This window comes from Ammodytes marinus (genome assembly GCF_949987685.1).
Source record: "Ammodytes marinus genome assembly, chromosome: 23".
In the NCBI taxonomy this organism is placed as follows: domain Eukaryota; kingdom Metazoa; phylum Chordata; class Actinopteri; order Uranoscopiformes; family Ammodytidae; genus Ammodytes; species Ammodytes marinus.
Window position 1 is genome coordinate 15470706 of NC_137227.1, and position 26033 is coordinate 15496738.

The 26033-nt window shown below is 37.4% G+C and overlaps 3 protein-coding genes across 4 annotated transcripts; 1 reads left to right on the forward strand and 2 right to left on the reverse strand.

Moving 5' to 3' along the window:
* On the forward strand, window positions 1-3251 carry LOC307269101 (kelch-like protein 33; the record flags this gene model as incomplete). Its single annotated transcript, XM_080051935.1, has 4 exons — window positions 1-823; window positions 924-1872; window positions 2004-2174; window positions 2732-3251. 4 exons carry the CDS (start codon window positions 1-3, stop codon window positions 3249-3251), a joined length of 2463 nt encoding a protein of 820 aa, XP_079908061.1.
* An 11668-nt stretch (window positions 3252-14919) lies between these two features.
* On the reverse strand, window positions 14920-18768 carry LOC307269108 (C-type mannose receptor 2-like). Of its 2 annotated transcripts, none has more exons than XM_080051945.1 (5): window positions 18733-18768; window positions 17984-18159; window positions 16832-17203; window positions 16241-16588; window positions 14920-16079 (listed from the first exon to the last, which is right to left on the reverse strand). In XM_080051945.1, the coding sequence occupies exons 2-5, from the start codon at window positions 18015-18017 to the stop codon at window positions 15733-15735; spliced, it is 1101 nt and encodes a 366-aa protein (XP_079908071.1). In that variant the 5' UTR covers window positions 18018-18159; window positions 18733-18768; the 3' UTR covers window positions 14920-15732. The 2 variants fall into 2 exon arrangements, with proteins under 2 accessions (XP_079908071.1, XP_079908072.1); XM_080051946.1 differs by having other exon boundaries at window positions 17984-18024; window positions 18733-18752.
* Window positions 18769-20364: 1596 nt separating this feature from the next.
* On the reverse strand, window positions 20365-21750 carry LOC307269111 (putative C-type lectin domain family 20 member A). Its single transcript, XM_080051950.1, has 3 exons — window positions 21476-21750; window positions 20883-21221; window positions 20365-20721 (listed from the first exon to the last, which is right to left on the reverse strand). Exons 1-3 carry the CDS (start codon window positions 21729-21731, stop codon window positions 20375-20377), a joined length of 942 nt encoding a protein of 313 aa, XP_079908076.1. The 5' UTR covers window positions 21732-21750; the 3' UTR covers window positions 20365-20374.
* Window positions 21751-26033: the final 4283 nt, after the last annotated feature.

Below are 26033 nucleotides of genomic sequence, written 5' to 3' on the forward strand. Positions count from 1 at the left end.
ATGGAGTTTACCAGGCGATACCTGCCAATGGAATGGGAAGAGCGATGGAGGAGAGAGAAGGAGAGGAGGAAAATAATGATTGAGGAAGGTGGAGAAGGGATAAAACAGGCCAACCGGGAGCTGTGCAGGATCGTGGCCTACAATGACTCTAAGACGGGGCTGACAAGTGGATGTAGTAAGAAAGAGGGATCAGAGGTCAAGATGACTGGCACTAGTCAGGAGGGAATTGGTGCGCATGCAAAAGATGATGTTTTTTGTGATGAAGGGCTTGGAGAAAATGTCCACACGTACCACAGTAAGACCTATCCAGAAGAGGTATTCAAAACCTTGAAGGAATTCTTGGATTCATCCATTCTTACAGACCTGACTCTCGCAACTTATGAAGAGAAAAACCTGGACGTACACTCCCCTATCCTCGCTGCTGTCAGCTCCTTCATCCAAGAGAAATTAAGGTCAGAAAGCCGAGAACAATCAGACAATGATGAGGAAGTAGAGGTCAAAAGGTCAGTGTATCTGGGACCTGAGGTTGATCACGTTGGGTTGCAAGCAGTTGTGGAGTTTGCCTACACTGGAGCTGTATTGACTTTGAACAAAGACAACATGGCCCCAATTAAGGCTGCAGCTCAAGCACTGGGGGTCCCTCGAATACTGGATCTCTGCAACAAAGAGGAGAGAATGAAGGACTGTGGAAGTCTGAGGAAGGAAGAGCGAAAGATCTCTGCTCTGGAAGAGATGAAGATTACTCTCCAGTCCATTACAAAGTTGTGGACAGAAAGAGTGGGTTGTGATGTGATTTTGGATGTGGACGGAGCTTTATTCCATGGTTAGTAGACATTATATCGTTTTCATGGGTGCCTTAGCCACTTTGTTGGTTATTGTTTAATGGTGGTCAAAGTTTGATCCCTTGTTTTGTGTGCCTCTAGTCCACAGGGTTATCCTGGCAGCAAGCATCGACTACTTCCGTGGCATGTTCACCAGTGGGATGAGGGAATCCCATCAGACCTGTGTTGTCCTTCCCTTCCTGTTAGCTTCTGAGTTAGAGTCTCTGATTAGCTTTTCCTACAGTGGTAGCCTTTCGCTAAACTGGGACTGCGTCTTCGAGATCACCTGCACGGCCCTCCAGCTTCAGTTCCAGTCTGCCCTCTCACTTGGCCTTGACTTTATGCGACAGGAAATGGAGGCCAGTACCTGCCTGGATGTGGCATCTTTTGCTGAAGCCTATGGGATGTCAGAGCTCCATGAGGAAGCCAATGACTTTGTACTGAGGAACTTCTGGGAGGTGTCAGCCACAGCAAAATTTCAAGACCTGTCAGCAGAGAAGCTTCTAGACTTCCTTCACTGTGATGGTCTGTGTGTGCCCTCAGAGTTGGCTGCATTCCGAGCTGTAATCTCCTGGATTGAGGCTGATCCTGAAGAGAGATTGAGCAAGGCCGCTACATTGATGACAGGGGTCCGGTTCCCTCTCATGACCTTTCGAGAGTTCAGGGAGGTCAGGGCAATTAATCTGCGGATGGAGTGCTTTGGAAACAACAAGGTAGAACTCTATGGTTCAGCACTTGAGGAATTTGGTTGCAGCCTACCAAAATCTCAGGAGCACTGCCGGGTCCGGCATCCCAAAGATGCTCTGGTTGTGGTCGGGGGAGACCAGATGGACTCAGATGGGGGTCAGCGCATCACAAGTAAGGAACTGTGGTTTGCAAACTCCTTCCGCAGTGGTACGGGGTTAGTGAAGGACGTGGAGTGGAAGCGGCTGGGCGAGATGCCAAACACACCAACGTTCAGACATGGCGTCGCAGCAATGTTTGGAAAGTTGTATGTGGTTGGAGGATGTTACTTCTACACCAAGAATGACATGTTGAAATCTGCCTACAGGTAAGGAAAGAGATCAGTCAGTTCCCGAAGAACAACTTCTTTTTTATTAACCAAGATTGTCTCACAGATGCACAACTCCTGTCTTCTCACCTTTTTCTTCTTTACCTTTGCTTTCATCATGCACTTGCTAGTTATGACCCTATGCAGGACAGCTGGAAGAGATTGGCTGACATGCAGGAGTTTAGAAGTAACTTCTCATTGGTGGTGCACAAGCAGCATCTTTATGCAATTGGTGGAGATAAAGAGATCAACAACAACTTAGACAGCGTTGAGATGTATAACCTGGACAGCGACTCCTGGAGGTAAGGTTAGTGATGGTAAGGCCAACCTCTGGACACAGTATCCACCCGTTAAAGCATAAGTAGGTATGATTTATTGATGCCTAGCTTTAGCGGGCCCCAAAATCACATATATCAGGATGTTTCACGCTGGCTTCGAATTGGAGACATACTTTTCAAACTCATAACATTTAAAAGCATTTCAAATTGATCAATGTTGATAATACAATATTGAACAAGACAGCTGTGAACCTGGGTGCTCTCCTCCAATGCAATACTGAGGGTTGGCCAGCAGATGTCCCCATTCTCACTTTGTCAAACACTTCACTGTCAAAAACTGAAATATTTGCAGTACAGCTGCTTCAGAGTAATCTGATGCCCTGAAAATATATGTTTCCTCCATGACTAGGTAAAAGAAAAAATTCTGAAAACTGCTATGTGTTGACTTCAGCACTTTGAATGACTGACATTTTAAATTCATGCATGTCTTTTGCGACTTAATACTCATATAAATGCTAGATTTATTTATTTTGCCCCTCCACTACATTCTTGTCTGATGCCTCTTGTTTTATTTTTCAAAGCTTTGTCCAGCCCATTGATCAGCCTCTGAGTGGCCATGCTGTTACTGTCATAGATGAGGGAATCTTCATCTCTGGGGGTTTCAACTGTAAGTATGTGTGTCTGGTTTCCTTGTTCCTGTACCGCCCAGACAGCGGCACCACCTACCTGGCAGACATGAGCTATGACCGGGCCCAGCATTGCATGGAAACACTGAGAGGCCATCTTTACGTCGCTGGTGGGGTGTGTAACCTGAGGAAGTGTTACACTGACCAACAAGCCTGTGAGGTGTATGATCCCGTGGCCGGTTCCTGGACGGCTTTTGCATCATTGCCTGTGCCCCATGTGGGTGCAGCCTCAGCCGTCCTAGAGGGGAAGGTCTTCATACTGGGAGGATACTGCCAGGACGATTACAGTGAGTCCGGCCTGGTCCATCGGTTCGATCCCAGCACACAGAGATGGGAAACCATGGGAAAAGTACCCGGGGCTGTCACTGACATAAGGGCCTGTGTGCTTCGATTGCCCCAACAGTTAAGACTTTAGTAACTGACTGATCAATGATAAGTTTTAGAAACTGACATGATATTTTTGAAAGGATATATTCCCAAAATGTCATATATTTTTAGCAAATGTGTACTGGCTAAAAAGTATGTTATATTGTTGGAAATTAGTTGTAATAATAACAGTTTCAGTACAGAATGACTCAAATGCAAGGTATTTTTGTCTCTATAAATAAAATATACTAAAATGTAAGATCAGATGTATAATTCCAAGCACTTAATCACTAATGCTACATGTCTATTTAACCTTCACCTTATTGTGGAGACAGAAAGCTTAATGTATCTCATGTATATAGTCAGAAGGTATTATAATCTACTGACTGCGCATTCAAAAAATACTTGACACAACTTTTCAGATGTTTTTACATATTTATTTAGATTGAATGTTTTTAAAATAGCAAGAAAAAATACATTATGATCATCTCAACAAAATCAATTGAATTTAATTTGTGTGGTGTTTTATTGCATTTTGTGACTCAACACTTCCAGAATCCAGAATCAATTACAAAGGATGTGATGATGATATCTTTTACTCTAGAATAGAATCACAGTAAAATAAATGTTTCTTTTGTTTGGATTGACACTGAAATATTTGAGCTAGTGATGGTAGCTGTTCTTTATATAATGCAAATATTAGCCAGACAAAAAATATATACCATTGTAGTTGTTAATAATTTGTTTAAACAAACTAAACTTGATACACATAACATTTATTTGCCATTACACATCTAGCTGTACAGATAAAATGTGCCACAAGGAGGCACCCTTGCATATTATGCACATTTTTCATCCTACCATAAGATAATGCTTATTAATCATCATATATTAAGCAATCAAACATGGATATAAGGTGACTTACAAATAATTTCGAAAGGTAATTTCAACAAAGTATTTTAATCAATGAAAGTACTCAGAATAATGACCTTTTTCACGAGAAATTGCTGAAATTAGAAGAAAACAAATAAAACACGTGTCCTGAGATCAAAACCTTAACCCCAGACATTTATGATGTTGGGAAAACCAGGAACCCACTGAAGACACCTGTGTTTATTTTTCCACCTTTCCACAGGATAATGTTAACGGTGTCTCCGACATTCAGATCAAGAATGACTGTGTTGCTGGTGGTGTCACTGGAGTCCGGTCCTTTAAATTCCCATGTGCTGACTTGTAAATGGCCGTTCTTCACCAGGATGGCTCCTGAAGTGTGGTGGTTATAGCCAAAAGTCATGAATGAAAAGTGGTAAACCCCTTTCAGCTCAGCAGTGAAGATGCCTGCAAAAGAGGGAAATACAATGTCTTCACATTATTTTAACTATTTGCTATCAAGGTACAGAAAAATATATTTCTGACTGTGCTTGAGGTAATGTTTTAATTTATCTGATTACTCAACCAAAACCCAAAATAACCACAATATAAACCACAAAATATGTATTTATTTTTAGTATGTAGAACTTACCTGTTCGACAGTTGTAAGCGCCGCCGATGTTTGTAAAGACTCTGTCGAAGATCAGATTGTTTCTCGTGGTGGCAGGTCCAGTGAACACAGTAGAAGACTCAATTACAGTTGCAGAAAATGCCACCTTAGCACTGACTAAGGAAAGTAAAGCAAACATTGTTACAATCACTTTAGAGATGTGGCCCTCGGTGTATGTAAACCATCTGGAAATATTTGACGTTTGTCACCAACTACACGCTGTGCATACCCTACCTTTGTTTTTGATTCTCGTCACCTCTTGTTTGAGCGTATTTATCTCATCAGCTTCTCCCTCATTTGATCCCTCTCCATTTTGCATTGCTGTAGACCGAAAGAGGTTATCATTGTTAAAAAGATATGTTTTATATTTTTGGAAATCATTTCACGCATATGAAAAGCAGGAGCACAGGAGTCAAACCACCCTAAAAGTTATTATACTGGTCACTTTATTTTCAAAGTTGTACACCACCAGGTACATTTAATAACACATAATAATAATAATAATAATAATAATAATAATAATAATAATAAGAAGAAGAAGAAGAAGAAGAAGAAGAAGAAGAAGAAGAAGAAGAAGAAGAAGAAGAAGAAGAAGAAGAAGAAGAAGAAGAAGAAGAAGAAGAAGAAGAAGAAGAAAACCTGTACCTGAAAAGTTACTCTTGAGAGTGCCAATGTCAGTGTTCTGCTCGTCCGCTGTAGTTTTTTGTTCTTTGAGCTTTTTATCAACATCAGTCAATCTGTTGTCAGTTTTTTTCTTGAATTGATCAACTTCAGCTTTCAGTTTTGCAGTGAAGGCTTGAAACAAAAATGTCATCACATTTTTAAAAGGAGTATATTTTATCAAGGACATTTTAACATACACTTCATCAAAACTATTTGAATAAACTATACAATGCACAAAGTATATCAGACAGTACAAGTTAAAGTGAACATTGCATTTTTGGATATTATTGATTTAGAATTACCTTCACTGTTGTTTTGTACTTTCTTCAGTTTAGCTTCAAGTTCCGTCCTTGTGGAAACCAGTCCAGCTTCCACTTTGACCTCAAGCTCCTGGGCCGTCATGTTAAGTTGGGAAAGCTCATTCTTATACACGTTGAGGAGTCTATGTGTCTCATTTAGCGCAGTCTCGGTTTCTGTCTCCAGATTTTCAAGCTTGGCTTTTTTTTCACTCAACTGCCTCTCAGTGGCATCAAGTTTCTTCTCAATCTCGCTGAAGTTTCCACTGACTATTTGCCTGTGTTTGCTCAGTTCTCGAACCTCTGTCTTCAGGCGGGCAACGTCACCGGTGTCTTTCTCCAGCTGTTCCTTTGCGTCTTTGAATTTCCTCTCGTTTTCTGTCTTCATCATTTCAAGGTCCTTCACTATACTTGAAATGTTAGTCGCTAAGATTTCGAGCGCAGCGTTGTTTTTTAAAGACTCGCCTTCCAAATTTTCAATCTTTTTTTCGAGCATCATTTGTCTCTTTTCAAGACTTGTCTGGGTTCTATCGAGGTATTCAATGTTTTGGTTATTTGAGCAAAGAGTTGGTGTCTGCCGTGGTCTTTCCGGGTCACACACCCGTATCTTAGGGAGTGTGGAAGATGCAAATCCAAATAAAGCAAGAAGGAAAATAACCTTGGTGACCATTTTTAGAAATTATGTTTCCTTCTCAACAGCTGTCTGTAAGACTAGGGCTCCTGTGCAAGAACTGGCATCGAGCCCTTTAAAGCAGCTCCTTTTATCTTTGACAGAACAGCCCATTCATGCATGAGGATGCAGACCAAGACCGGTCTTACATGAATGTAAACCATGGAATGTCCCTTTGCCACTATAATGAAATGCAACAAGGAAACAACACAAATAAACTTGTTAAAAATCTTAAAGGGTTTTTTGTCCCTGCACTACACCATGGATACCACCATGTAACAATATGTAGATGAATTGTCCTGTAATTATTTGTTTAAACAATACATATGTTAACAAGAAACCTACATAGGTCAATTAAAGTGTTAATTGTAATGAAGTTTTTGTTTTTCTGGCATTCACCCCTGTATATGCTCTTGAAACTGAAATATGGAAATAGGCTACAAAGCAAAGCACCAACATTTAAGTCAAGGTTAACCTCATTGTCAACTCTGTTTCAGCAATATGTGCCACTGCCAGACATACAGAGGAATCAAAAACACGTTGGTCTCTGAGGCCATAATGCAATTGAGTACAAGAAAAAAAAAAATAGAATTGATACATTTTAAATAGTGCAAAACAAATTAGGCAAAACCAAGTGGTATATAAAACTAAAATAAATTGAAAATGTACAATGTAAAGGGAATAACAATGTGCAGAGTAGGTGTAAAGAAATAAGTGTGAAGTGAAGTGCCCTGGAGCATTGACCAGTAAGTTATTCAGTTATTGAAGTCGGGCAACAACTGAGTCTCCGTGTGTCTCTGAACACTGCCTCAGTTTGTGTCCCCTGTGTTTCAATATTGCCCCCCCCCCCCACCAAATGATTCTCAGTTATTACAAGCCTCTTTTAAATGTTACTCAATATGCCACTCAATCCTGTCCGTGTATAGGCTTGTTCTTGAACCATCGTTTGTATTTCCTCAGACACTTTCAGCATGTTCTCATAGGTCTCAATTCGTTAAAGAAAATAAATACATTCTGTGTTCCAAAATGTTTGAGTTAGATCCACTGGGTACTTCCATTCTGTTTTATCTTTGCATAACCAAACTAACGTGTCCCGCATGTAATTATCTTGTTTTACATCGTCTTCCTTGAAAAACCTCTCAGACCTCCTCTCTCAAAGTCTCAGATTAAGGTTAAATGGATAATAACAACAACAATTGCATTAGATAGAGCCTACCTAAAGCCATGTTTTTGCAGTATTAAATCAAACACAAGTAAACACTAGCAGTAAATTGTAAAAGATAAAAAGGCAGCATATCAAACAGAATCAAATTGAGCAACACTAGTTCCTAATGGTAACCGGTCACTGAATTGTTTGGAAGGAAGGTGTGTGTCTTTGTGTGTGTGTGTGTGTGTGTGTGTGTGTGTGTGTGTGTGTGTGTGTGTGTGTGTGTGTGTGTGTGTGTTATTTATTTTACAATGTATGGCAAACAAAAAAGATGATAATTTAATTTTGCAGCCATTTTGGCCAGGCCTTGCTCGAAAAAGAGGTAATTTGACCTCAAGCAATTTGCCTGGTTAAATAAAGGTTAAAAAAAAAAAAAAAAAAAAGATGATTTCGTAGAACAAGAGAGATGAACAGACATATTGCAGCAAAGACATGCACGAAAGGGACTATTCAAATCAACAAGAGTCAAATAATTAATTCATGCATTTTGTGCCATAATTTGTACCAAAACAATACAATTGGTGCACATAACACTTTATGTGAATCTTTGCATCCAACAGGAGTGCATGACAAAGGGATACGAACTGGCCAAAATCATCTGATAATATGACGGAACAAGGAAACGCTGCGTGAACCAGACACATTTAAATCTTTCAGTGTCACATTTCTGAGAAACGAGGAACATGAGATGAAGAAAAACATGTTTCATGTTGGAATGAACATGCAAAAACTAATCATGCTGTCAAGTGGTGACAGGTTGATAAAGTAGCAGACAGTCCGCACATTTTTCTGCATATTTTAGTCAAGCCTGCCCGATCAGTAGCTGGATTAAGAGATGGCCTGATAATGCAGTTTACTGTAAAATCAGCTCAGGGAGGCTCGTCAGTCAATAGGTTATTTATTTTTCATGTCATGTAGGGGGACAGACGCTAACACATAGACACTTGAACAACACACAGCATTTATAGCTACTACTTATTTCCAATAGCTATAAAAGGGCTTTAACAATCATAACAAACGCGTAGCCACATTAAAAAACATACAAGCAGATACATATCAAAAAACATACAAGGCCCATACACCTGCATATGTGACTATAAGTCTTGACTATCAGTTAAAAATGTCTGAGGAATCATTTTAAAAAGCTTTTGGTTTTGTATTTCTTTTATCACAGTTGGTAACGCATTCCATGTTTTAGCACGATTGATTGAGAAGGATAATCTAGCCCGAGGAGATTTTTCTGTAGGATGTTTTACAGTTCCCTGCAGTTGCATTTCTAGTTGCCAATCCACTGGCCTGAGGATCCTGTCCATGTAAGCACTTCCATATGAGATTAGAGTTTGCAACTGCAATATAATTGTCAAAGCTCTCGGGACGTGACAGTGGTGTGATCTGATCGGCCTTTTGCCTAATATTTTCAATGCACGATAGTAGAGTCTCTCTAATGGTTTAGTCACACATACACCTGCCTGCGACCATGCGGTGGAACAGTGACGGAGGTGTAAGAGAATTACTGTAGGTATGCATGAATATTTTGGCCACGCCCCTTGCCAGATGCAGACACCATCGGCTCAATCAGCCCTGATTGAGAGCAGCTGCTGGCCACCCTTTATATTGCAGTCCACACTGGCAGGATAAACAGCCATGCCATTGGCTCCCGGTTAACCTAGTGTGTGCCAGAAAAAAAAGTAAGTAGAAAACTTTCACATCATATACTCTCCGTATTACTACCTGTGGCCAGTGATTTGTGGACTGCAGAGGGTTTGACCAGCAACTAATTGTCATTTGTTTTCCTGTCATGTTACCTTATCTGTTTAGTTATTAAGTATTGGCTGTCTAACCTTTGTTACCCCCATATGTTTGTACCTAACCCTTGTAGCATGCAAAACGTACTGCTGATACTCAACAGCTAATCACACCCTGTATATTAATTTAAAAAAAAACAATAACCTGTTCGCAACCTCTGCCTCATGTCTCTCTTCCCACACCTCCTCCCACTGGTCATCTGACAGTGACCGCCCTGCCAGTATCCATCATCCTCATCCAACAATAACTCATAGTCACGGATCCACCAAGATCTTTTTCATGTTTTAACTATTTATTCAAGCAACACAACTCCAAATATATAGTATCACACAAATATCGTTTTGCAAAAACCCATCACCAGATTTTAACCACAACATCAAAATATATTCCACAGTGAAAATGTTAGGCAGTAATATCAGTGAATGCATTCCTATTTCCTCTTGCCAGCAAATTCACTCGCTAATGTGACAGCAAATAACATGTTTTGAGTTACATAGGATAGAAAAAATAGACTTACAAAATAAAGGTAAATACAAATCCACACATTAAAAACGTTTACAGGGTGGTGTAGTGGTAAGAGCATCAACAGCAGACCCTGTTCGAATCCGACCTGTGATCATTCTCTGCATGTCATTCCCCTCTCTGTCCCATTTCCTCTCTGTCTCTCTGCACTATCAATAAAAGCTTTGAAAATACAAATAATTTCCAAGTAGTTATTACTACATTTCCCAGAATGCCCCTTAATAAACCCAAAGATTGAACACACTTTATATAGAGCAAACGTCTTCTAAACTAATAAACAGCCAAATACAAACTGAGTAAATCATTTAACAGTCTGCCACCAGTGAGGGGGATGGGTTTTTAACACATAGAACAGATGAAATTAAACTTCTCTTGATCAGGCTTTTTGAACCACTTGTGCTTTCCCTCTCTGTCCATGGCTCCAGCATGGCCACAGCTATTTGTTGTTTCAGTCCCGTTCCAGTTCTTATAGTCGACCACCTCGTCACTGATCCAGAACCAGAAACCCAGAGTGCAGGTGTAGCGCAGTCCCAGCCAGACGTAGGGACTGTCGGCCTCCTTGGCTTTCTCTTGGACGTATATCTGCTCCACAGGGTTAGTGATGGAGACCAGGTCATAGTGGTTCTCTCTGCAGTAGTTTAAGGCTTCCTCCCAGGTCTTGTTCTCCTTGATCAGGATCACTTTGTCTGTAGTAGAAGAAAATTGAGACAAACACAGGATCATACCAGCAACTTTGTTCAGTTAACAGCTTCGATATGGATTTTTAACACTCATATAAAACAATGCTGTCCCTATGGGAGAAAACTGTTGAAATAGACATTTGCATAACTCACCTTCATAGCAGAAGAATGGTTTAGATTCATCACATCTAACAGAGACCCATTTTCCATTCTTTTTTACAGTGGTGCAGTTCTTGTCCTTCTGTTCAGCTTCAATAGAGTCTTTCCAGTTTCTGAAAGAGGACGTGCTGCCATTAGACCACCTCCAGGTGTCGCTGAACAGGCCGATCCACAATGTCTTTTCTGTAAAGGCCTGGTATTTCTGGATGTGATTATTGATTACATCCTGGGCTTCTTTTAATTGACTGAGTCCACTGATCAGGTCAGTGTGATGTCTCCTGCAGTAGTTCTGAGCCTGGTGCCATGTCTTCTTTTCATTAATCAAATGATATGTGCCATTGGGTAGCTTTGTGTCTGTGGAGTGATCCATAATAAAAAAAAATTGCAACACCATACATGTTTTCAAGTATTTAAAACATCAAGTCATTTAGTTGCATTTAATTCTCTTTTTGTTGCTGACTTCATATCAAACATGGATTAATTTCTCTGGATTCCATTGCAGCTCAGATAGTGGCAGACAGGCAGAGTATTGGTCTAACATGGTGGATCGCTCAATGAAATGAATATTATAATGTGATTCACTTAGAATTTGAAGAAGTATTAGCTAGAAATGCTCACCATCGTAGCAGATGAACACAAACGTAACAGTACATTTGATGTCCGCCCAAGTAGTGTTCGTCTTAAATATCCCACAGTCCTCATTACCTCCGTCATTATTAGGTTCATGTACATTTATTTTTTTGTCCCACTCATCCTCATCTGCATAATGCTCCACCCCTGGCAGAGACCAGTGCCAGGTCCTTTTTTTTTCTGGATTTGTTCTGTTGTTGTACAGCCCAATCCAGGCTTCGGTTTTATTCTGTTTAAATGCTTTAAGTGTCTTCATGTCCTTCATGTCATACACTGTCGCCAGGTCTGTGTATTTTTCTCTACAGTGCTTCTGGGCTTCATACCAGGTCTTTTTCTCATTAACAAAGTGGTACTCGTAGAGTTGACATGTGAAGAAAGAACCCTTACCTAAAACCAGAGAAAATACTGTAGTGTTAAACCGATAGCACGAAAAACATGTTTATGAAATTAATACCTTGAGTACCCTGGTCAGACCACTACTTAAAACATCCTCTTCAATAAATTTGGCTCGGAGTCTAATTTATTGAAGTGAGACACGTCAGGATAAAGCATTGTTTTTTCAAGGAAACATGTCTTCTTTCAGACTACTGTAAATAAAATGTACATTTTGTGTGTTCATTTAACTAAACCTTGTTGTTTGCATCTGTATATTTCTCATATACTGTTCAGCAATCTAATCTTTAATTCCCATTTTATATATATATATATATATATAAAAAAGCCCTCCCATCAACTTAACTTCATCATCTTAACTTCAATCACTGTTAGCACTATTCTGAAGGTTATTACAGAAGGATTTGTTCATATGTTCTTAATTGTCGGATTTATGACAAATTTATGATAAAAAAAACCTACTGAAGATGCATTATTTAAAAGATGTACATACTGTTTTTTAAATGTATAATATGAAAAAAGGCTGTACCCAATAAATCGCTTCTGTAAAATCTTGGTCACTAACATGTTTTTAAAAATTAAATAAAGATTTGAACTCAGGCCTTATCCAACATGTACTGTAGATTTTTAGTGTTTAAAGAGATGCAATGTCATGCAAAACTTGTAAGATATTTTAAATGTAAATATTTATTCAAGCATTTCAGAAAATAATGTAACACATCAAATACTTGTTTAAATGAAAGTAACTGGCAAAGTTTCATGATGATATCTATGAGTTGTCAGACTCCAAATTAAACTGTAGAAATGTTTTCTAACAGGGAGCAGTGGTGCTGCCGTAGAGCTGATAAGATGATCCACTTACCCATCAGAATGAGCAGAAACAGACTCCACTGCATCTTGGCTCTGTCAGATGAAACTGATATTTTAGTGAAACAGAGTTATTCTAACAGCTTGTCTTTGAGGTTAAGGAAATACTCTGATGTCCAGAATATGTAAAACTTTCCCACTCCGTCAGGACTCAACGTTTAGGCAGAAATCTAGTGAGAGAAAAACATAAATGAATGGGAAGTAGTCAAATCAGAGCCCAACCAGATTGAACACTAAGGCAGGAACTAAGAAAAGTAGACGAAAAAAAATAAAAATAAAAATAAAGGTTAAAAAGTCAAAGATGAAATATTAATAGAGAGAATAGTAAGTAGTGAGTAAAAACAAAAGGTTATGTATTCAAAGGAATTAAATACATTTAAATAATAATGATAATAAATACAATCAAATAAAAAGGATATACTGAGAAGTAAAACTAACTGGAATACATATGTAGATGGTTGAATTAATAAAGTTAAATTTGTTGGTTAAAAAAACATCTCAAATAATACAGCAGAGTCTTAACTTACATCTTCTTTTTCCAGCTCTCCTCAATTTCCCTCTGCTCTGATGACTGCTCACAACCGTCTATTGACCCTGATTATGTTACCTGGAGGTTGCTGCATTGACGTCAGAATTTGAATATTAAAATATCACATTTTCAGATCTTAACTATATTCCCAGGAAAATAAAGTCCATGTTCTTTAGCACACTTTGAAACAAACGTATGACAGAAGTCAGTATAAGAGTTCTTAGTAAAAAAAGGTTCATATATTTTCTGTATGATCAGATATGATCAAGTTTTTCAACCCACCATCTGGCATACGAAAAAAAAAAATTCAAAGTCTGGTCAATTTTGAAATTACTTGGCTAATTTGCTTCCATAACATGTCTTTTTTCATACTAGTTTAAATAAAAGGTCCAAAATGTACAATAAGATGTTGACTAAACCTTGTTTGTTTGCATCTTTAAATTTCTCTTTAATCTTTAATGGCCATACTCTCAACATTCTTATTTTTTTCAATCCTCTGAACTGAAATCTAATTTTCTAAAGCACCATCAAATAAACTTTACATAATCATTGTTATCACTATTATAAAGGTTATTACGGAAGGATTTGTTTGCACCTTGACCAGATATTTCCCACCCAACAAACATATCTTAAACTGATTGTATTCATTAGGCTTGCCTGGCTTTTACCATATATTCTCTGGAAATGTTTTTTCTATTTACAGTCTCAGAACATACGTCTCAGACAGGATTCACTGGCAGTAGAAAGTGAGGACATTATTTCAGGTCACGTCATGTATGGAGCACGGGAGCAGTCGCTCTGTGACACAGCAAAGTTCCTGGAAAAAATCACATTTGCATGAACACAAAATAGCGCAAGGGAAACAAACGCTGCCATTACTTGACCTGAGGCGGAAATATAGCTCTAGTCAAACTAGTGCACACTGTGGTTTGCAGCAAAGCATAACACCTAATGTCGACATCTAGTCTCCATCTTTGAAGGCTTTTAAATAACTCTTCACATTTGGAAAACACTTTCTTCATTTTAAACTCTTAAGATTTCACTAAGTAAGTGTCTGCTGGTCATTTGAATAGATAGGTCAACCCTCAGTGCATTCTTAACACATTTTTGGTCATTTTGGATATTCATTTTACAACTGTTGAGGCTATGATCAATGTTCATGCATTTGGCATCATATTTGCCAAAGGCTAATGTTTTCGGACCAATTAATACATTTCCATCTCATCGCATATATTAATGATATGGTGCTCATGTCAAATATCTTTGAATGTCTTAAGTAGTGAAAGTGACATTCTACTTTTGAAGCAAGTCATGACACAGTCTCTAATGTAAGCAGTGTTCCTGCCTTTTAGGTCACACATCCTCCTTTAAAAATATAACAAAACGATTATGAAATACAACTAATGGTAAACACTTTGAAAATACATGTGCCAAAAGAAAACAGTTAATTCAGTTATATATTGTATATATCCATTGAACCAATGATCATTGAATTATAACAGTGAAAGCTTTTAGAAATAAACAGTAAACACATATACATGTGTTCAGTGCTTTCCATTTAATGTATAAGTTTGATTAGTTTTTGATCAGGTGCTTAACATCTTCCAAACTATTCTTGTTTACTGTATATTCTGACGGTAAAAATGTAGCATACAAAATGGCAGAATAAAGCCCATGAAAAAAGAAGACAGTAGATGATTTGACATTTTATTCAATCAACAAGACTCCAAATATATAATTATCACACACACATGGTTTAATAATATACCCATCACCAGATTTAAATCACAACATCAAAAGATATTTCACATTGTATACAATGTTTACTTAGGCAAACTAGTATAAATCTGTGATTCCTATTTCATCTAGCTGACAAATTCCCTTAATAATGTGATAGAAAATTGCATGTTTTGACTAACATAGTGTTACAACCAGCTTTCTTTTTTTCTTTTTCAAAAAACAATAACATTTTCAAGTTACAATAACTTTGATTCCATCTATATTTTAACAGACTTTCTGAGATGGCATTAATGTTAAGATTGGCTTTCTAGGGGTAAGGGAAGCAACATAAAACCAGGTGGAATTGGTTAAAATAAACAAGAATGTGTTAAAGAAAATTACAAAACAAGAAGGCAAGGTGAGGAATGAAATCAAGGCGAATGGATGCTGTTTAAATTAAATACAAAATACAGCTCTTTAAACTAGAACTACAATTAACCAACTTTAAGGAAAATATCACTATTTACTTTAATAACCAAACAAAACACAGAGATTGCCCACGCTGGATTGGTTAGTCCACAACCAGGTGCCATCCAATCAGTTACCACATTGATACTGACTGACGTGTGGCCACTTTTCCTCCAAATACAATCTGCAGTTATTAAGTCTGATTGTGACTTGTTTCCCTCATCCCCAAGTCGTTATTACTACATTTCCCAGAATGCCACTCAATAAACCCAAAGATTGAACACACTTTATATATAGAGCAAACATCTTCTAAACTAATAAACAGACAAATACAAACGATAAATGATTTAACAGTCTGCCACCAGTGAGGAGGATGGGTTTTTAACACATAGAACAGATTAAATTAAACTTCTCTTGATCAGGCTTTTTGAACCACTTGTGTTTTCCCTCTCTGTCCATGGCTCCAGCATGGCCACAGCTATTTGTTGTTTCAGTCCCGTTCCAGTTCTTATAGTCGACCACCTCGTCACTGATCCAGAACCAGAAACCCAGAGTGCAGGTGTAGCGCAGTCCCAGCCAGACGTAGGGACTGTTGGCCTCCTTGGCTTTCTCTTGGACGTATATCTGCTCCACAGGGTTAATGATGGAGACCAGGTCATAGTGGTTCTCTCTGCAGTAGTTTAAGGCTTCCTCCCAGGTCTTGTTCTGCTTGATCAGGATCACTTTGTCTGTAGTGGAAGAAAATTGAGACAAACACAGGATCATACCAGCAACTTTGTTCAGTTAACAGATGAAAACACTGAGCTCCAATTTGCATTTTTTTGTACTCATATAAAACACTTTTAGTTTAAATTAAAATGCTGTCTTGATAGAATTTTGCAAAACTCACCTTCATAGCAGAAGAACGGCTTTTTACTCGTACAGTCATAAGAACCCCATTGTTTAGACTCCTTTAACACAGTGGCACAGGTTTTGCTCTGTTTATTCTTAGAATATTTCCAGTTTCTGAAAGAGGACGTGCTGCCATTAGACCACCTCCAGGTGTCTCTGAACAGGCCGATCCACAATCTCTTTTCTTCAACGGTCTGGAAGTAATTATTAATGACACCCTGGGCTTCTTCTAACTGACTGAGTCCACTGATCAGGTCAGTGTGATGTTCCCTGCAGTAGTTCTGAGCCTCAGTCCAGTTCATCTTTATATTAATCAAATAATATTTGTCATTGTGTAGCTGTGTGTCTGTGGAGTGAACCAAAAAAACATGCATCACCATAAATGTCTCAAAGTACATTACCTATCGTAAGTCTTATTTAATTCTCTTTTTTATTGCTGTATCCATATAAAAAATGTATTACTTTCTCTGGATTCCAGCTCAGCTCAGATAGTGGCAGAGTATTGGTGTAACATGGTGGATCGCTCAATGACACGAAACATTATGTGAATCAGTTAGAAGTTGAAGAATAATTAACTACAAATGCTCACCATCGTAGCAGATGAATGCAAACTTCCTATGACAACTGACGTCCGCCCAAGTGTTTTCCGTCTTCAACATCACACAGTCCTCATTACCTCCACTATCATTGGGTTCATGAATGCCCCATCGATATGCATTGGACTCCACCCCTGGCAGAGACCAGTGCCAGGTCCTATTTCCTCCTCTTATGTTGTACAGTCCAATCCAGGCTTCGTCTTCATTCTCCGTAGATGCTCTGAGTCTCTCCATGTCTTCCATGTCATACACTGTGGCCAGGTCTGTGAGCTTATCTCTACAATACCTCTGGGCATCAGTCCAGTTCTTTTTCTCATTAATAAAGTGGTACTCGTAGAGCTGACATGTGAAGAAAGAACCCTGACCTAAAACCAGAGAAAATACTGTAGTGTTAAACCGATGGCACGAAAAACATGTTTATGAAATTAAAACCTTGAATACCCTGGTCACACCACCACTTAAAACATCCTCTTAAAATAAATTTGGCTCTGAGTCTAATTTATTGAAGTGAGACACGTCAGGATAAAGCACTGTTTTTTCAAACAAGGAAGCATGTCTTCTTTCAGACTAGTATAAATAAATGTACATTTAGGTGTTTATTTAACTAAACCTTGTTGTTTGCATCTGTATATTTCTCATATACTGTTCAACAATCTAATCTTTAATTCCCATTATCTAAAAAAAAGCCCTCACATCAACTGAACTTCACATAATCATTGTTAGCACTATTCTGAAGCATATGTCTGATTTATAACAAATGTATGATTATAAAAAAAATGCTGAAAATGCATTATTTAAAGATGTACACACTAGTTTTTGATGTACATATGAAAAAACCTCAAATCGCTTCTGTAAAATGTTTTCAAAAATGAAATAAAGATTTGAACTCAGGCCTTATCCAACATGGACTGGGGATTTTTGGTTTTTAAAGAGATGCAATCTCGTGCAAAATTTGTAAGATATTTTAAATGTGAATATTTATTCAAGCATTTCAGAAAATAATGTAACACATCAAATACTTGTTTAAATGAAAGTAACTGGCAAAGTTTTATGATATCTATGAGTTGTCAGACTCCAAATTAAACTGTAGACATTTTTTAACAGGGAGCAGTGGTGCTGCCGTAGAGCTGATAAGATGCACTTACCCATCAGAATGAGCAGAAACAGACTCCACTGCATCTTGGCTCTGTCAGAGGAAACTGATATTTTAGTGAAACAGAGTTATTCTAACAGCTTGTCTTTGAGGTTAAGGAAATACTCTCATGTCCAGAATATAAAAAAACGTTCCCACTCTGTCAGGACTCAACGTCTAGGCAGAAATCTAGTGAGAGAAAAATATAAATGAATGAGAAGTAGTCAAAATCAGAGCCCAACCAGATTAAACCCTTTTTTTGTTTGCTTCACAGTCAGGAATGCCTCTTTATGTAAATAGTGAAATGCAGATAACAAAATATTTTTGCCCAGACACAATGACAGAATCACCTATGGTGCAACAAAATATCACACCAGCGATCAACGCAATATAAACAAATCAACCACACAGATAACTGCGCACAATAAAAGCAGAACGGAGGAAACACCATAATAAATCTTAGCATTTTCAAATGGGGAAACACCAGAGGCAGGAACATAGAAAAGTGACGGATAAATTAAAAATAAAGGTTAAAAAGTCAAAGATAAAATATTAAAAGAGAGAATAGTGAGTAGTGAGGAAAAAAAGTAGCGTATTAAAAGGAATTAAATGCAAATAAACATAAGAAATACATCAAAATAAAAAGGACATGCTGAGAAGCAAAACTAACTGGAGTACATGTAAAGATGGTTAAATTAATAAAGTTAAATGACTAGTTAATTTAAAAGCCATCTCAAATAATACAGCAGAGTCTTAACTTACATCTTCTGATTCCAGCTCTCCTCAATTTCACTCTGCTCTGATGACTGCTCACAACCGTCTATTGACCCTGATTATGTTACCTGCAGGTTGCCACATTGACGTCAGCATTTGAATATTCAAATATCAGATTTTATCATCCCCAGGAAAATATCCGTGACTGAAAACAGGTCCATGTTGTTCAGCACACTTTGAATCAATCGTATCACAGAAGTCAGTAGAAAAAAAGAGGAAGATACACATTTAAAATTATATAAAGATATTCTCACCACATGGGTTAATAATAACTGTCATGCCAGCAATTATTCTTGTTGTTATTTTTTATATTTCATTGGGATTTTCATATTAGACACAGCTGGCACATTTTTTTGGCCAACATACAAATAAAAATAAACTTGCAGGCTATGTGAACAGTCACATTATTTTACAGTGGAATGATCATGCAAATATAAGAAGATATACTTCAAAAGCAAAAAAAAAAGTCAAGTTGAAGTCACACTGCACTCACAAAAGTTCACTTGACAGTATATAAGTGGGGATTTTACTGTGATGACTGCTTCTCCTGAGTTCTGTGATGAAGTTTGTATTTCTGCACTCTTCTTTCCTCACTCATTTATTTCCAAACAAACTGCTGTCATTGCTGCTGTAAACATCTTTCTTGTAATTATATTTATAATATTCCCAATTAAAGGTGGAGCCAACCATTCTTGAGAATGCTTGTTGTCAAAATCACTTTTCTTCAAAATCAGTGAATATCTGCTCACAATCTTGATTTTAAACTCTTAAGATTTCACATTAAGTAAGTGTCTGCTGGTCATTTGAATAGATAGGGTAACGCTCAGAGCATCCTTAGCACATTTTTGGTCATTTTGGGTTTTAATTTTATAACTGTTGAGGCTATGTTCATGCATGTGGCATCATATTTGCCAAAGGCTAATGTTTTCGGACCAATTCATATATTTCCACCTCATGGCATATACTAATAATAATATTGTGCTCATGTCAAATATCTTTGAATATCTTAAATTGTCTAAAGTAGTGAAGGTGACATTTTACTTTTCGAAGCAAGACATGACACAGTCTCTAAAGTAATGTAAAGTCAGCAGTGTTTCAGCCTTTTAGGTCACACATCCTCCTTTAAAAATACAAATATAACAAAACGATTATGAAATCCAACTAATAGTAAACACTTTGCAAATACATGTGCTGATATAAAACAGTAATAAAGCCCATGAAAAAAGACGACAGTACATGGTTAACAATTTATTCAAGCAACACAACTCCAAATATATAATTATCACTCGCTTAAATACAAAATACAGCTCTTTAACTACAATTAACCAACTTTAAGGAAAATATCACTATTTACTTTAATAACCAAACAAAACACAGAGTTACCACATTGTAACTGACTGACGTGTGGCCACTTTTCCTCCAAATGCAATCTGCAGTTATTAAGTCTGTCTGATTGTGACTTGTTTCCCTCATCCCCAAGTCGTTATTACTACATTTCCCAGAATTACCCTTAATAAACCCAAAGATTGAACACACTTTATATAGAGCAAACATCTTCTAAACTAATAAACAGCCAAATACAAACTGAGTAAATGATTAAACAGTCTGCCACCAGTGAGGAGGATGGGTTTTAACACATAGAACAGATGAAATTAAACTTCTCTTGATCAGGCTTTTTGAACCACTTGTGTTTTCCCTCTCTGTCCATGGCTCCAGAGTGGCCACAGCTATTTGTTGTTTCAGTCCCGGTCCAGTTCTCATAGTCGACCACCTCGTCACTGATCCAGAACCAGAAACCCAGAGTGCAGGTGTAGCGCAGTCCCAGCCAGACGTGGGGACTGTCGGCCTCCTTGGCTTTCTCTTGGACGTATATCTGCTCCACAGGGTTAATGATGGAGACCAGGTCATAGTGGTTCTCTCTGCAGTAGTTTAAGGCTTCCTCCCAGGTCTTGTTCTCCTTGATCAGGATCACTTTGTCTGTAGTGGAAGAAATAGAGACAAACACAGGATCATACCAGCAACTTTGTTCAGTTAACAGGTAAAAACACTGAGCTTCGATATGGATTGTTTAACACTTGTATGAAACAATGCTGTCCCTATGGGAGAAAACAGTTGAGATAGACATTTGCATAACTCACCTTCATAGCAGAAGAAGGGCTTAGTTTTATCACATTTAACAGAGACCCATTTTCCATTCTTTTTTACAGTGGTGCAGTTCTCGTCCTTCTGCTCAATAGAATCTTCAATAGAATCTCCCCAGTTTCTGAAAGAGGAAGTGCTGCCAGTAGACCACCTCCAGGTGTCGCTGAACAGGCCGATCCAAAATGTTTCCGACGTCAGTATTGAAGCCTTGGCTGCATCTAACTGACTGAGTCCACTGATCAGGTCAGTGTGATGTTCCCTGCAGTAGTTCTGAGCCTCAGTCCAGTTCTTTTTTTCATGATACACATGAAATGTTTCATTGCTTTTTTTTGTTTCTGTGGAATAATTTAAAAAAAACTTGCATCACCATACATGTCTTGACTTATACAGTATGACACATCAAGTCATATAGTCTTATTTAATTTTCTTTTTAATTACTAAAATCCTATCAAACATTGATTAATTTCTCTGGATTCCAGTTCAGCCCAGAATGTGGTAGAGTATTGGTGTAACATTGTGGATCGCTCAATGACATGAACAGTATTATGTGATTCAGTAAGAAGTTGAAGTATTAGCTACAAATGCTCACCATTGTAGCAGATGAATTTATTAAGTTTTTTGCATCCCCAGTCATGCCATTTGTTGTTTTTTATGGCCACACAGTTCTCATTGGCATCATTGGGTTGCTGATTGCCCCACCGATCCTCGGGGTCTGTATAATTCTCCACCCCTGGCAGAGACCAGTGCCACATCCTTTTTTGTTCTGGATTTGCTCTGTTGTACAGCCCAATCCAGGCTTCGGCTTTATTCTGTTTGAATGCTTTAAGTGTCTTCATGTCCTCCATGTCATATACTGTGGCCAGGTCTGTGTGCTCATCTCTACAATACCTCTGGGCATCAGTCCAGTTCATCTCCCCTTTAATAAAGTGGTACTCGTAGAGCTGACATGTGAAGAAAGAACCCTGACCTAAAACCAGAGAAAATACTGTAGTGTTAAACCGATAGCACGAAAAACATGTTTATGAAATTAAAACCTTTAGTACCCTGGTCAGACCACTACTTAAAACATCCTCTTAAAATAAATTTGGCTAAGAGTCTAATTTATTGAAGTGAGACACGTCAGGATAAAGCATTGTTTTTACAAGCAAGGAAGCATGTCTTCTTTAAGACTAGTATAAATAAAGAAATAAATGTTCAAAATGTACATTTAGGTGTTTATTTAACTAAACCTTGTTCTTTGCATCTGTATATTTCTCATATACTGTTCAACAATCTAATATTTAATTCCCATTATCTAATAAAAAAAGCCCTCACATCAACGTAACTTCACATAATCATTGTTAGCACTATTCTGAAGGTTATTACAGAAGGATTTGTTCATATGTCTGATTTATGATACATTTATGATTTTAAAAAAATCCTGAAAATGCATTATTTAAAAGATGTACATACTATTTGTTGATGTATAATATGAAGAAAGAATGTACCTCAAATCGCTACTGTAAAATGTTTTCAAAAATGAAATAACAATTTGAACTCGGGCCTTATCCAACATGTACTGTAGATTTTTGTTTTTTAAAGAGATGCAATCATGCAAAATTTGTAAGATATTTTAAATGTGAATATCTATTAAAGCATTTCAGAAAATAATGTAACACATCAAATACTTGTTTAAATGAAAGTAACTGGCAAAGTTTTATGATATCTATGAGTTGTCAGACTCCAAATTAAACTGTAGACATTTTTTAACAGGGAGCAGTGGTGCTGCCGTAGAGCTGATAAGATGATTCACTTACCCATCAGAATGAGCAGAAACAGACTCCACTGCATCTCGGCTCTGTCAGATGAAACTGATATTTTAGTGAAACAGAGTTATTCTAACAGCTTGTCTTTGAGGTTAAGGAAATACTCTCATGTCTAGAATATGTAAAACTTTCCCACTCCGTCAGGACTCAACGTCTAGGCAGAAATCTAGTGAGAGAAAAATATAAATGAATGGGAAGTAGTCAAATCAGAGCCCAACCAGATCAAACACTTTTTTTGTTTGCTTTACAGTCTACAGCCTCTTTATGTAAATAGTGAAATGCAGATAATAAAAGTGTTTTTGGCCTGGACACAATGACAGAATCACCTGTGGTGCAACAAAATATCACACCAGCGATCAACACAATATAAACAAATCAACCACACAGATAACTGCGCATTATAAAAGCAGAACAGAGGAAACACCATAATAAATCTCATCATTTTGAAATGGGGAAACATCAGAGGCAGGAATGAAGAAAAGTAGACGAATAAAATAAAAATAAAGGATAAAAAGATAAAATATTAAAAATGAATAGTTAATAGTGTGAGTAAAAACAAAAGGTTGCATATTAAAAGTAATGAAATACAAATAAATGATAATAAAAATAATAATAAATACATACAAATAAAAAGGATATATACGCAAAGTAAAACTAACTGGAATACATAAATAGATGGTTGAATTAATAAAGTTAAATAATTAGTTATTTGGAAAGCCAACTCAAATAATATAGCAGAGTCTTAACTTACATCTTCTGATTCCAGCTTCTCCTCAATTTCCCTCTGCTCTGATGACTGCTCACAACCGTCTACTGACCCTGTTTATGTTACCTGGAGGTCGCCACATTGACGTCAGCATTTGAATATTGAAATATCAGATTTTATTATCCCCAGGAAAATATCCGTGACTGAAAACAAGTCCATGTTGTTCAGCACACTTTGAATCAATCGTATCACAGAAGTCAGTAGAAAAAAAGAGGAAGATACACATTTAAAATTATATAAAGATATTCTCACCACATGAGTTAATAATAACTGTCATGCCAGCAATTATTCTTGTTGTTATTTTTTATATTTCATTGGGATTTTCATATTAGACACAGCTGGCACATTTTTTTGGCCAACATACAAATAAAAATAAACTTGCAGGCTATGTGAACAGTCACATTATTTTACAGTGGAATGATCATGCAAATATAAGAAGATATACTTCAAAAGCAAAAAAAAAAAAAGTCAAGTTGAAGTCACACTGCACTCACAAAAGTTCACTTGACAGTATATCAGTGGGGATTTTACTGTGATGACTGCTTCTCCTGAGTTCTGTGATGAAGTTTGTATTTCTGCACTCTTCTTTCCTCACTCATTTATTTCCAAACAAACTGCTGTCATTGCTGCTGTAAACATCTTTCTTGTAATTATATTTATAATATTCCCAATTAAAGGTGGAGCCAACCATTCTTGAGAATGCTTGTTGTCAAAATCACTTTTCTTCAAAATCAGTGAATATCTGCTCACAATCTTGATTTTAAACTCTTAAGATTTTACTAAGTAAGTGTCTGCTGGTCATTTGAATAGATAGGGTAACCCTCAGAGCATCCTTAGCACATTTTTGGTCATTTTGGGTTTTAATTTTATAACTGTTGAGGCTATGTTCATGCATGTGGCATCATATTTGCCAAAGGCTAATGTTTTCAGACCAATTCATATATTTCCACCTCATGGCATATACTAATAATAATGTGGTGCTCATGTCAAATATCTTTGAATATCTTAAATTGTCTAAAGTAGTGAAGGTGACATTTTACTTTTCGAAGCAATAGATGACACAGTCTCTAAAGTAATGTAAAGTCAGCAGTGTTTCAGCCTTTTAGGTCACACATCCTCCTTTAAAAATACAAATATAACAAAACGATTATGAAATCCAACTAATAGTAAACACTTTGCAAATACATGTGCTGATATAAAACAGTAATAAAGCCCATGAAAAAAGACGACAGTACATGGTTAACAATTTATTCAAGCAACAAAACTCCAAATATATAATTATCACTCGCATATGGTTTATTAATAAACCCATCAGCAGATTTAAATCACAACATCAAAAGATATTTCACATTGTATAAAATGTTTACTAAGGAAAACTAGTAAATATCGGTGAATATATTCCTATTTCATCTAGCTGACAAATTCTCTCACTTATGTGATAAGAAAAGTACATGTTTTGACTAACATAGTGATACGACCGGCTTCCTTTTTTTCTTTTTCAAAACACAATAACATTTTCATGTTGCAATAACTTTGATTCCATCTATCTTTTAACAGACTTTCTGAGATGTCATTAATGTCACAATCGGCTTTCTAGGGGTAAGGGATGCAACATAAAACCAGATGGAATTGGTTAAAATAAATAAGAATGTTAAAATGAATGACAAAACAGAAGAAAGCGAGGTGAGGAATGAAATCAAGGCGAATGGATGCTGTTTAAATTAAATACAAAATACAACCCATAGACAACTCTTAAAATTAGAACTACACTCATTCAACTAAAACCAACCAAAAATATCACTATTTACTTTAATAACCAAAACAAAACACAGAGATTGCCCACGCTGGATTGGTTAGTCCACAACCAGGTGCCGTCCAATCAGTTACCACATTGTAACTGACTGAGGTGTGGCCACTTTTCCTCCAAAAGCAAACTGCAGTTATTAAGTCTGATTGTGACTAGTTTCCCTCATCCCCAAGTCGTTATTACTACATTTCCCAGAATGCCACTCAATAAACCCAAAGATTGAACACACTTTATATAGAGAAAACATCTTCTAAACTAATAAACCAGCAAATACAAACGATAAATGATTTAACAGTCTGCTACCAGTGAGGAGGATGGGTTTTTAACACATAGAACAGATGAAATTAAACTTCTTTTGATCAGGCTTTTTGAACCACTTGTGTTTTCCCTCTTTGTCCATGGTTCCAGAGTGGTCACAGCTGTTTGTTTCAGTCCCGTTCCAGTTCTTATAGTCGACCACCTCGTCACTGATCCAGAACCAGAAACCCAGAGTGCAGGTGTAGCGCAGTCCCAGCCAGACGTAGGGACTGTCGGCCTTCTTGGCTTTCTCTTGGACGTATATCTGCTCGCCATGGTTAATGATGGAGACCAGGTCATAGTGGTTCTCTCTGCAGTAGTTTAAGGCTTCCTCCCAGGTCTTGTTCTGCTTGATCAGGATCACTTTGTCTGTAGTGGAAGAAATAGAGACAAACACAGGATCATACCAGCAACTTTGTTCAGTTAACAGGTAAAAACACTGAGCTTCGATAGGGATTTTTAACACTCATAT

Excerpts from the sequence above, each read along its gene's own strand:
- LOC307269108 (XM_080051945.1), bottom strand. The coding sequence starts at position 18,017 with ATGCAGTGGAGTCTGTTTCTGCTCATTCTGATGG. Across the intron at positions 16,589-16,831 it reads TGCATTCATCTGCTACGATG|ACACACAGCTACACAATGAC; the intron begins GTGAGCATTTGT and ends TTCACTCCACAG. Across the intron at positions 16,080-16,240 it reads GCCGTTCTTCTGCTATGAAG|ACAAAGTGATCCTGATCAAG; the intron begins GTGAGTTTTGCA and ends CTTCCACTACAG.
- LOC307269111 (XM_080051950.1), bottom strand. The coding sequence starts at position 21,731 with ATGGAGGACATGAAGACACTTAAAGCATTCAAACAGAATAAAGCCGAA. Across the intron at positions 21,222-21,475 it reads TAAATTCATCTGCTACAATG|AAACAAAAAAAAGCAATGAA; the intron begins GTGAGCATTTGT and ends ATTATTCCACAG. Across the intron at positions 20,722-20,882 it reads GCCCTTCTTCTGCTATGAAG|ACAAAGTGATCCTGATCAAG; the intron begins GTGAGTTATGCA and ends CTTCCACTACAG.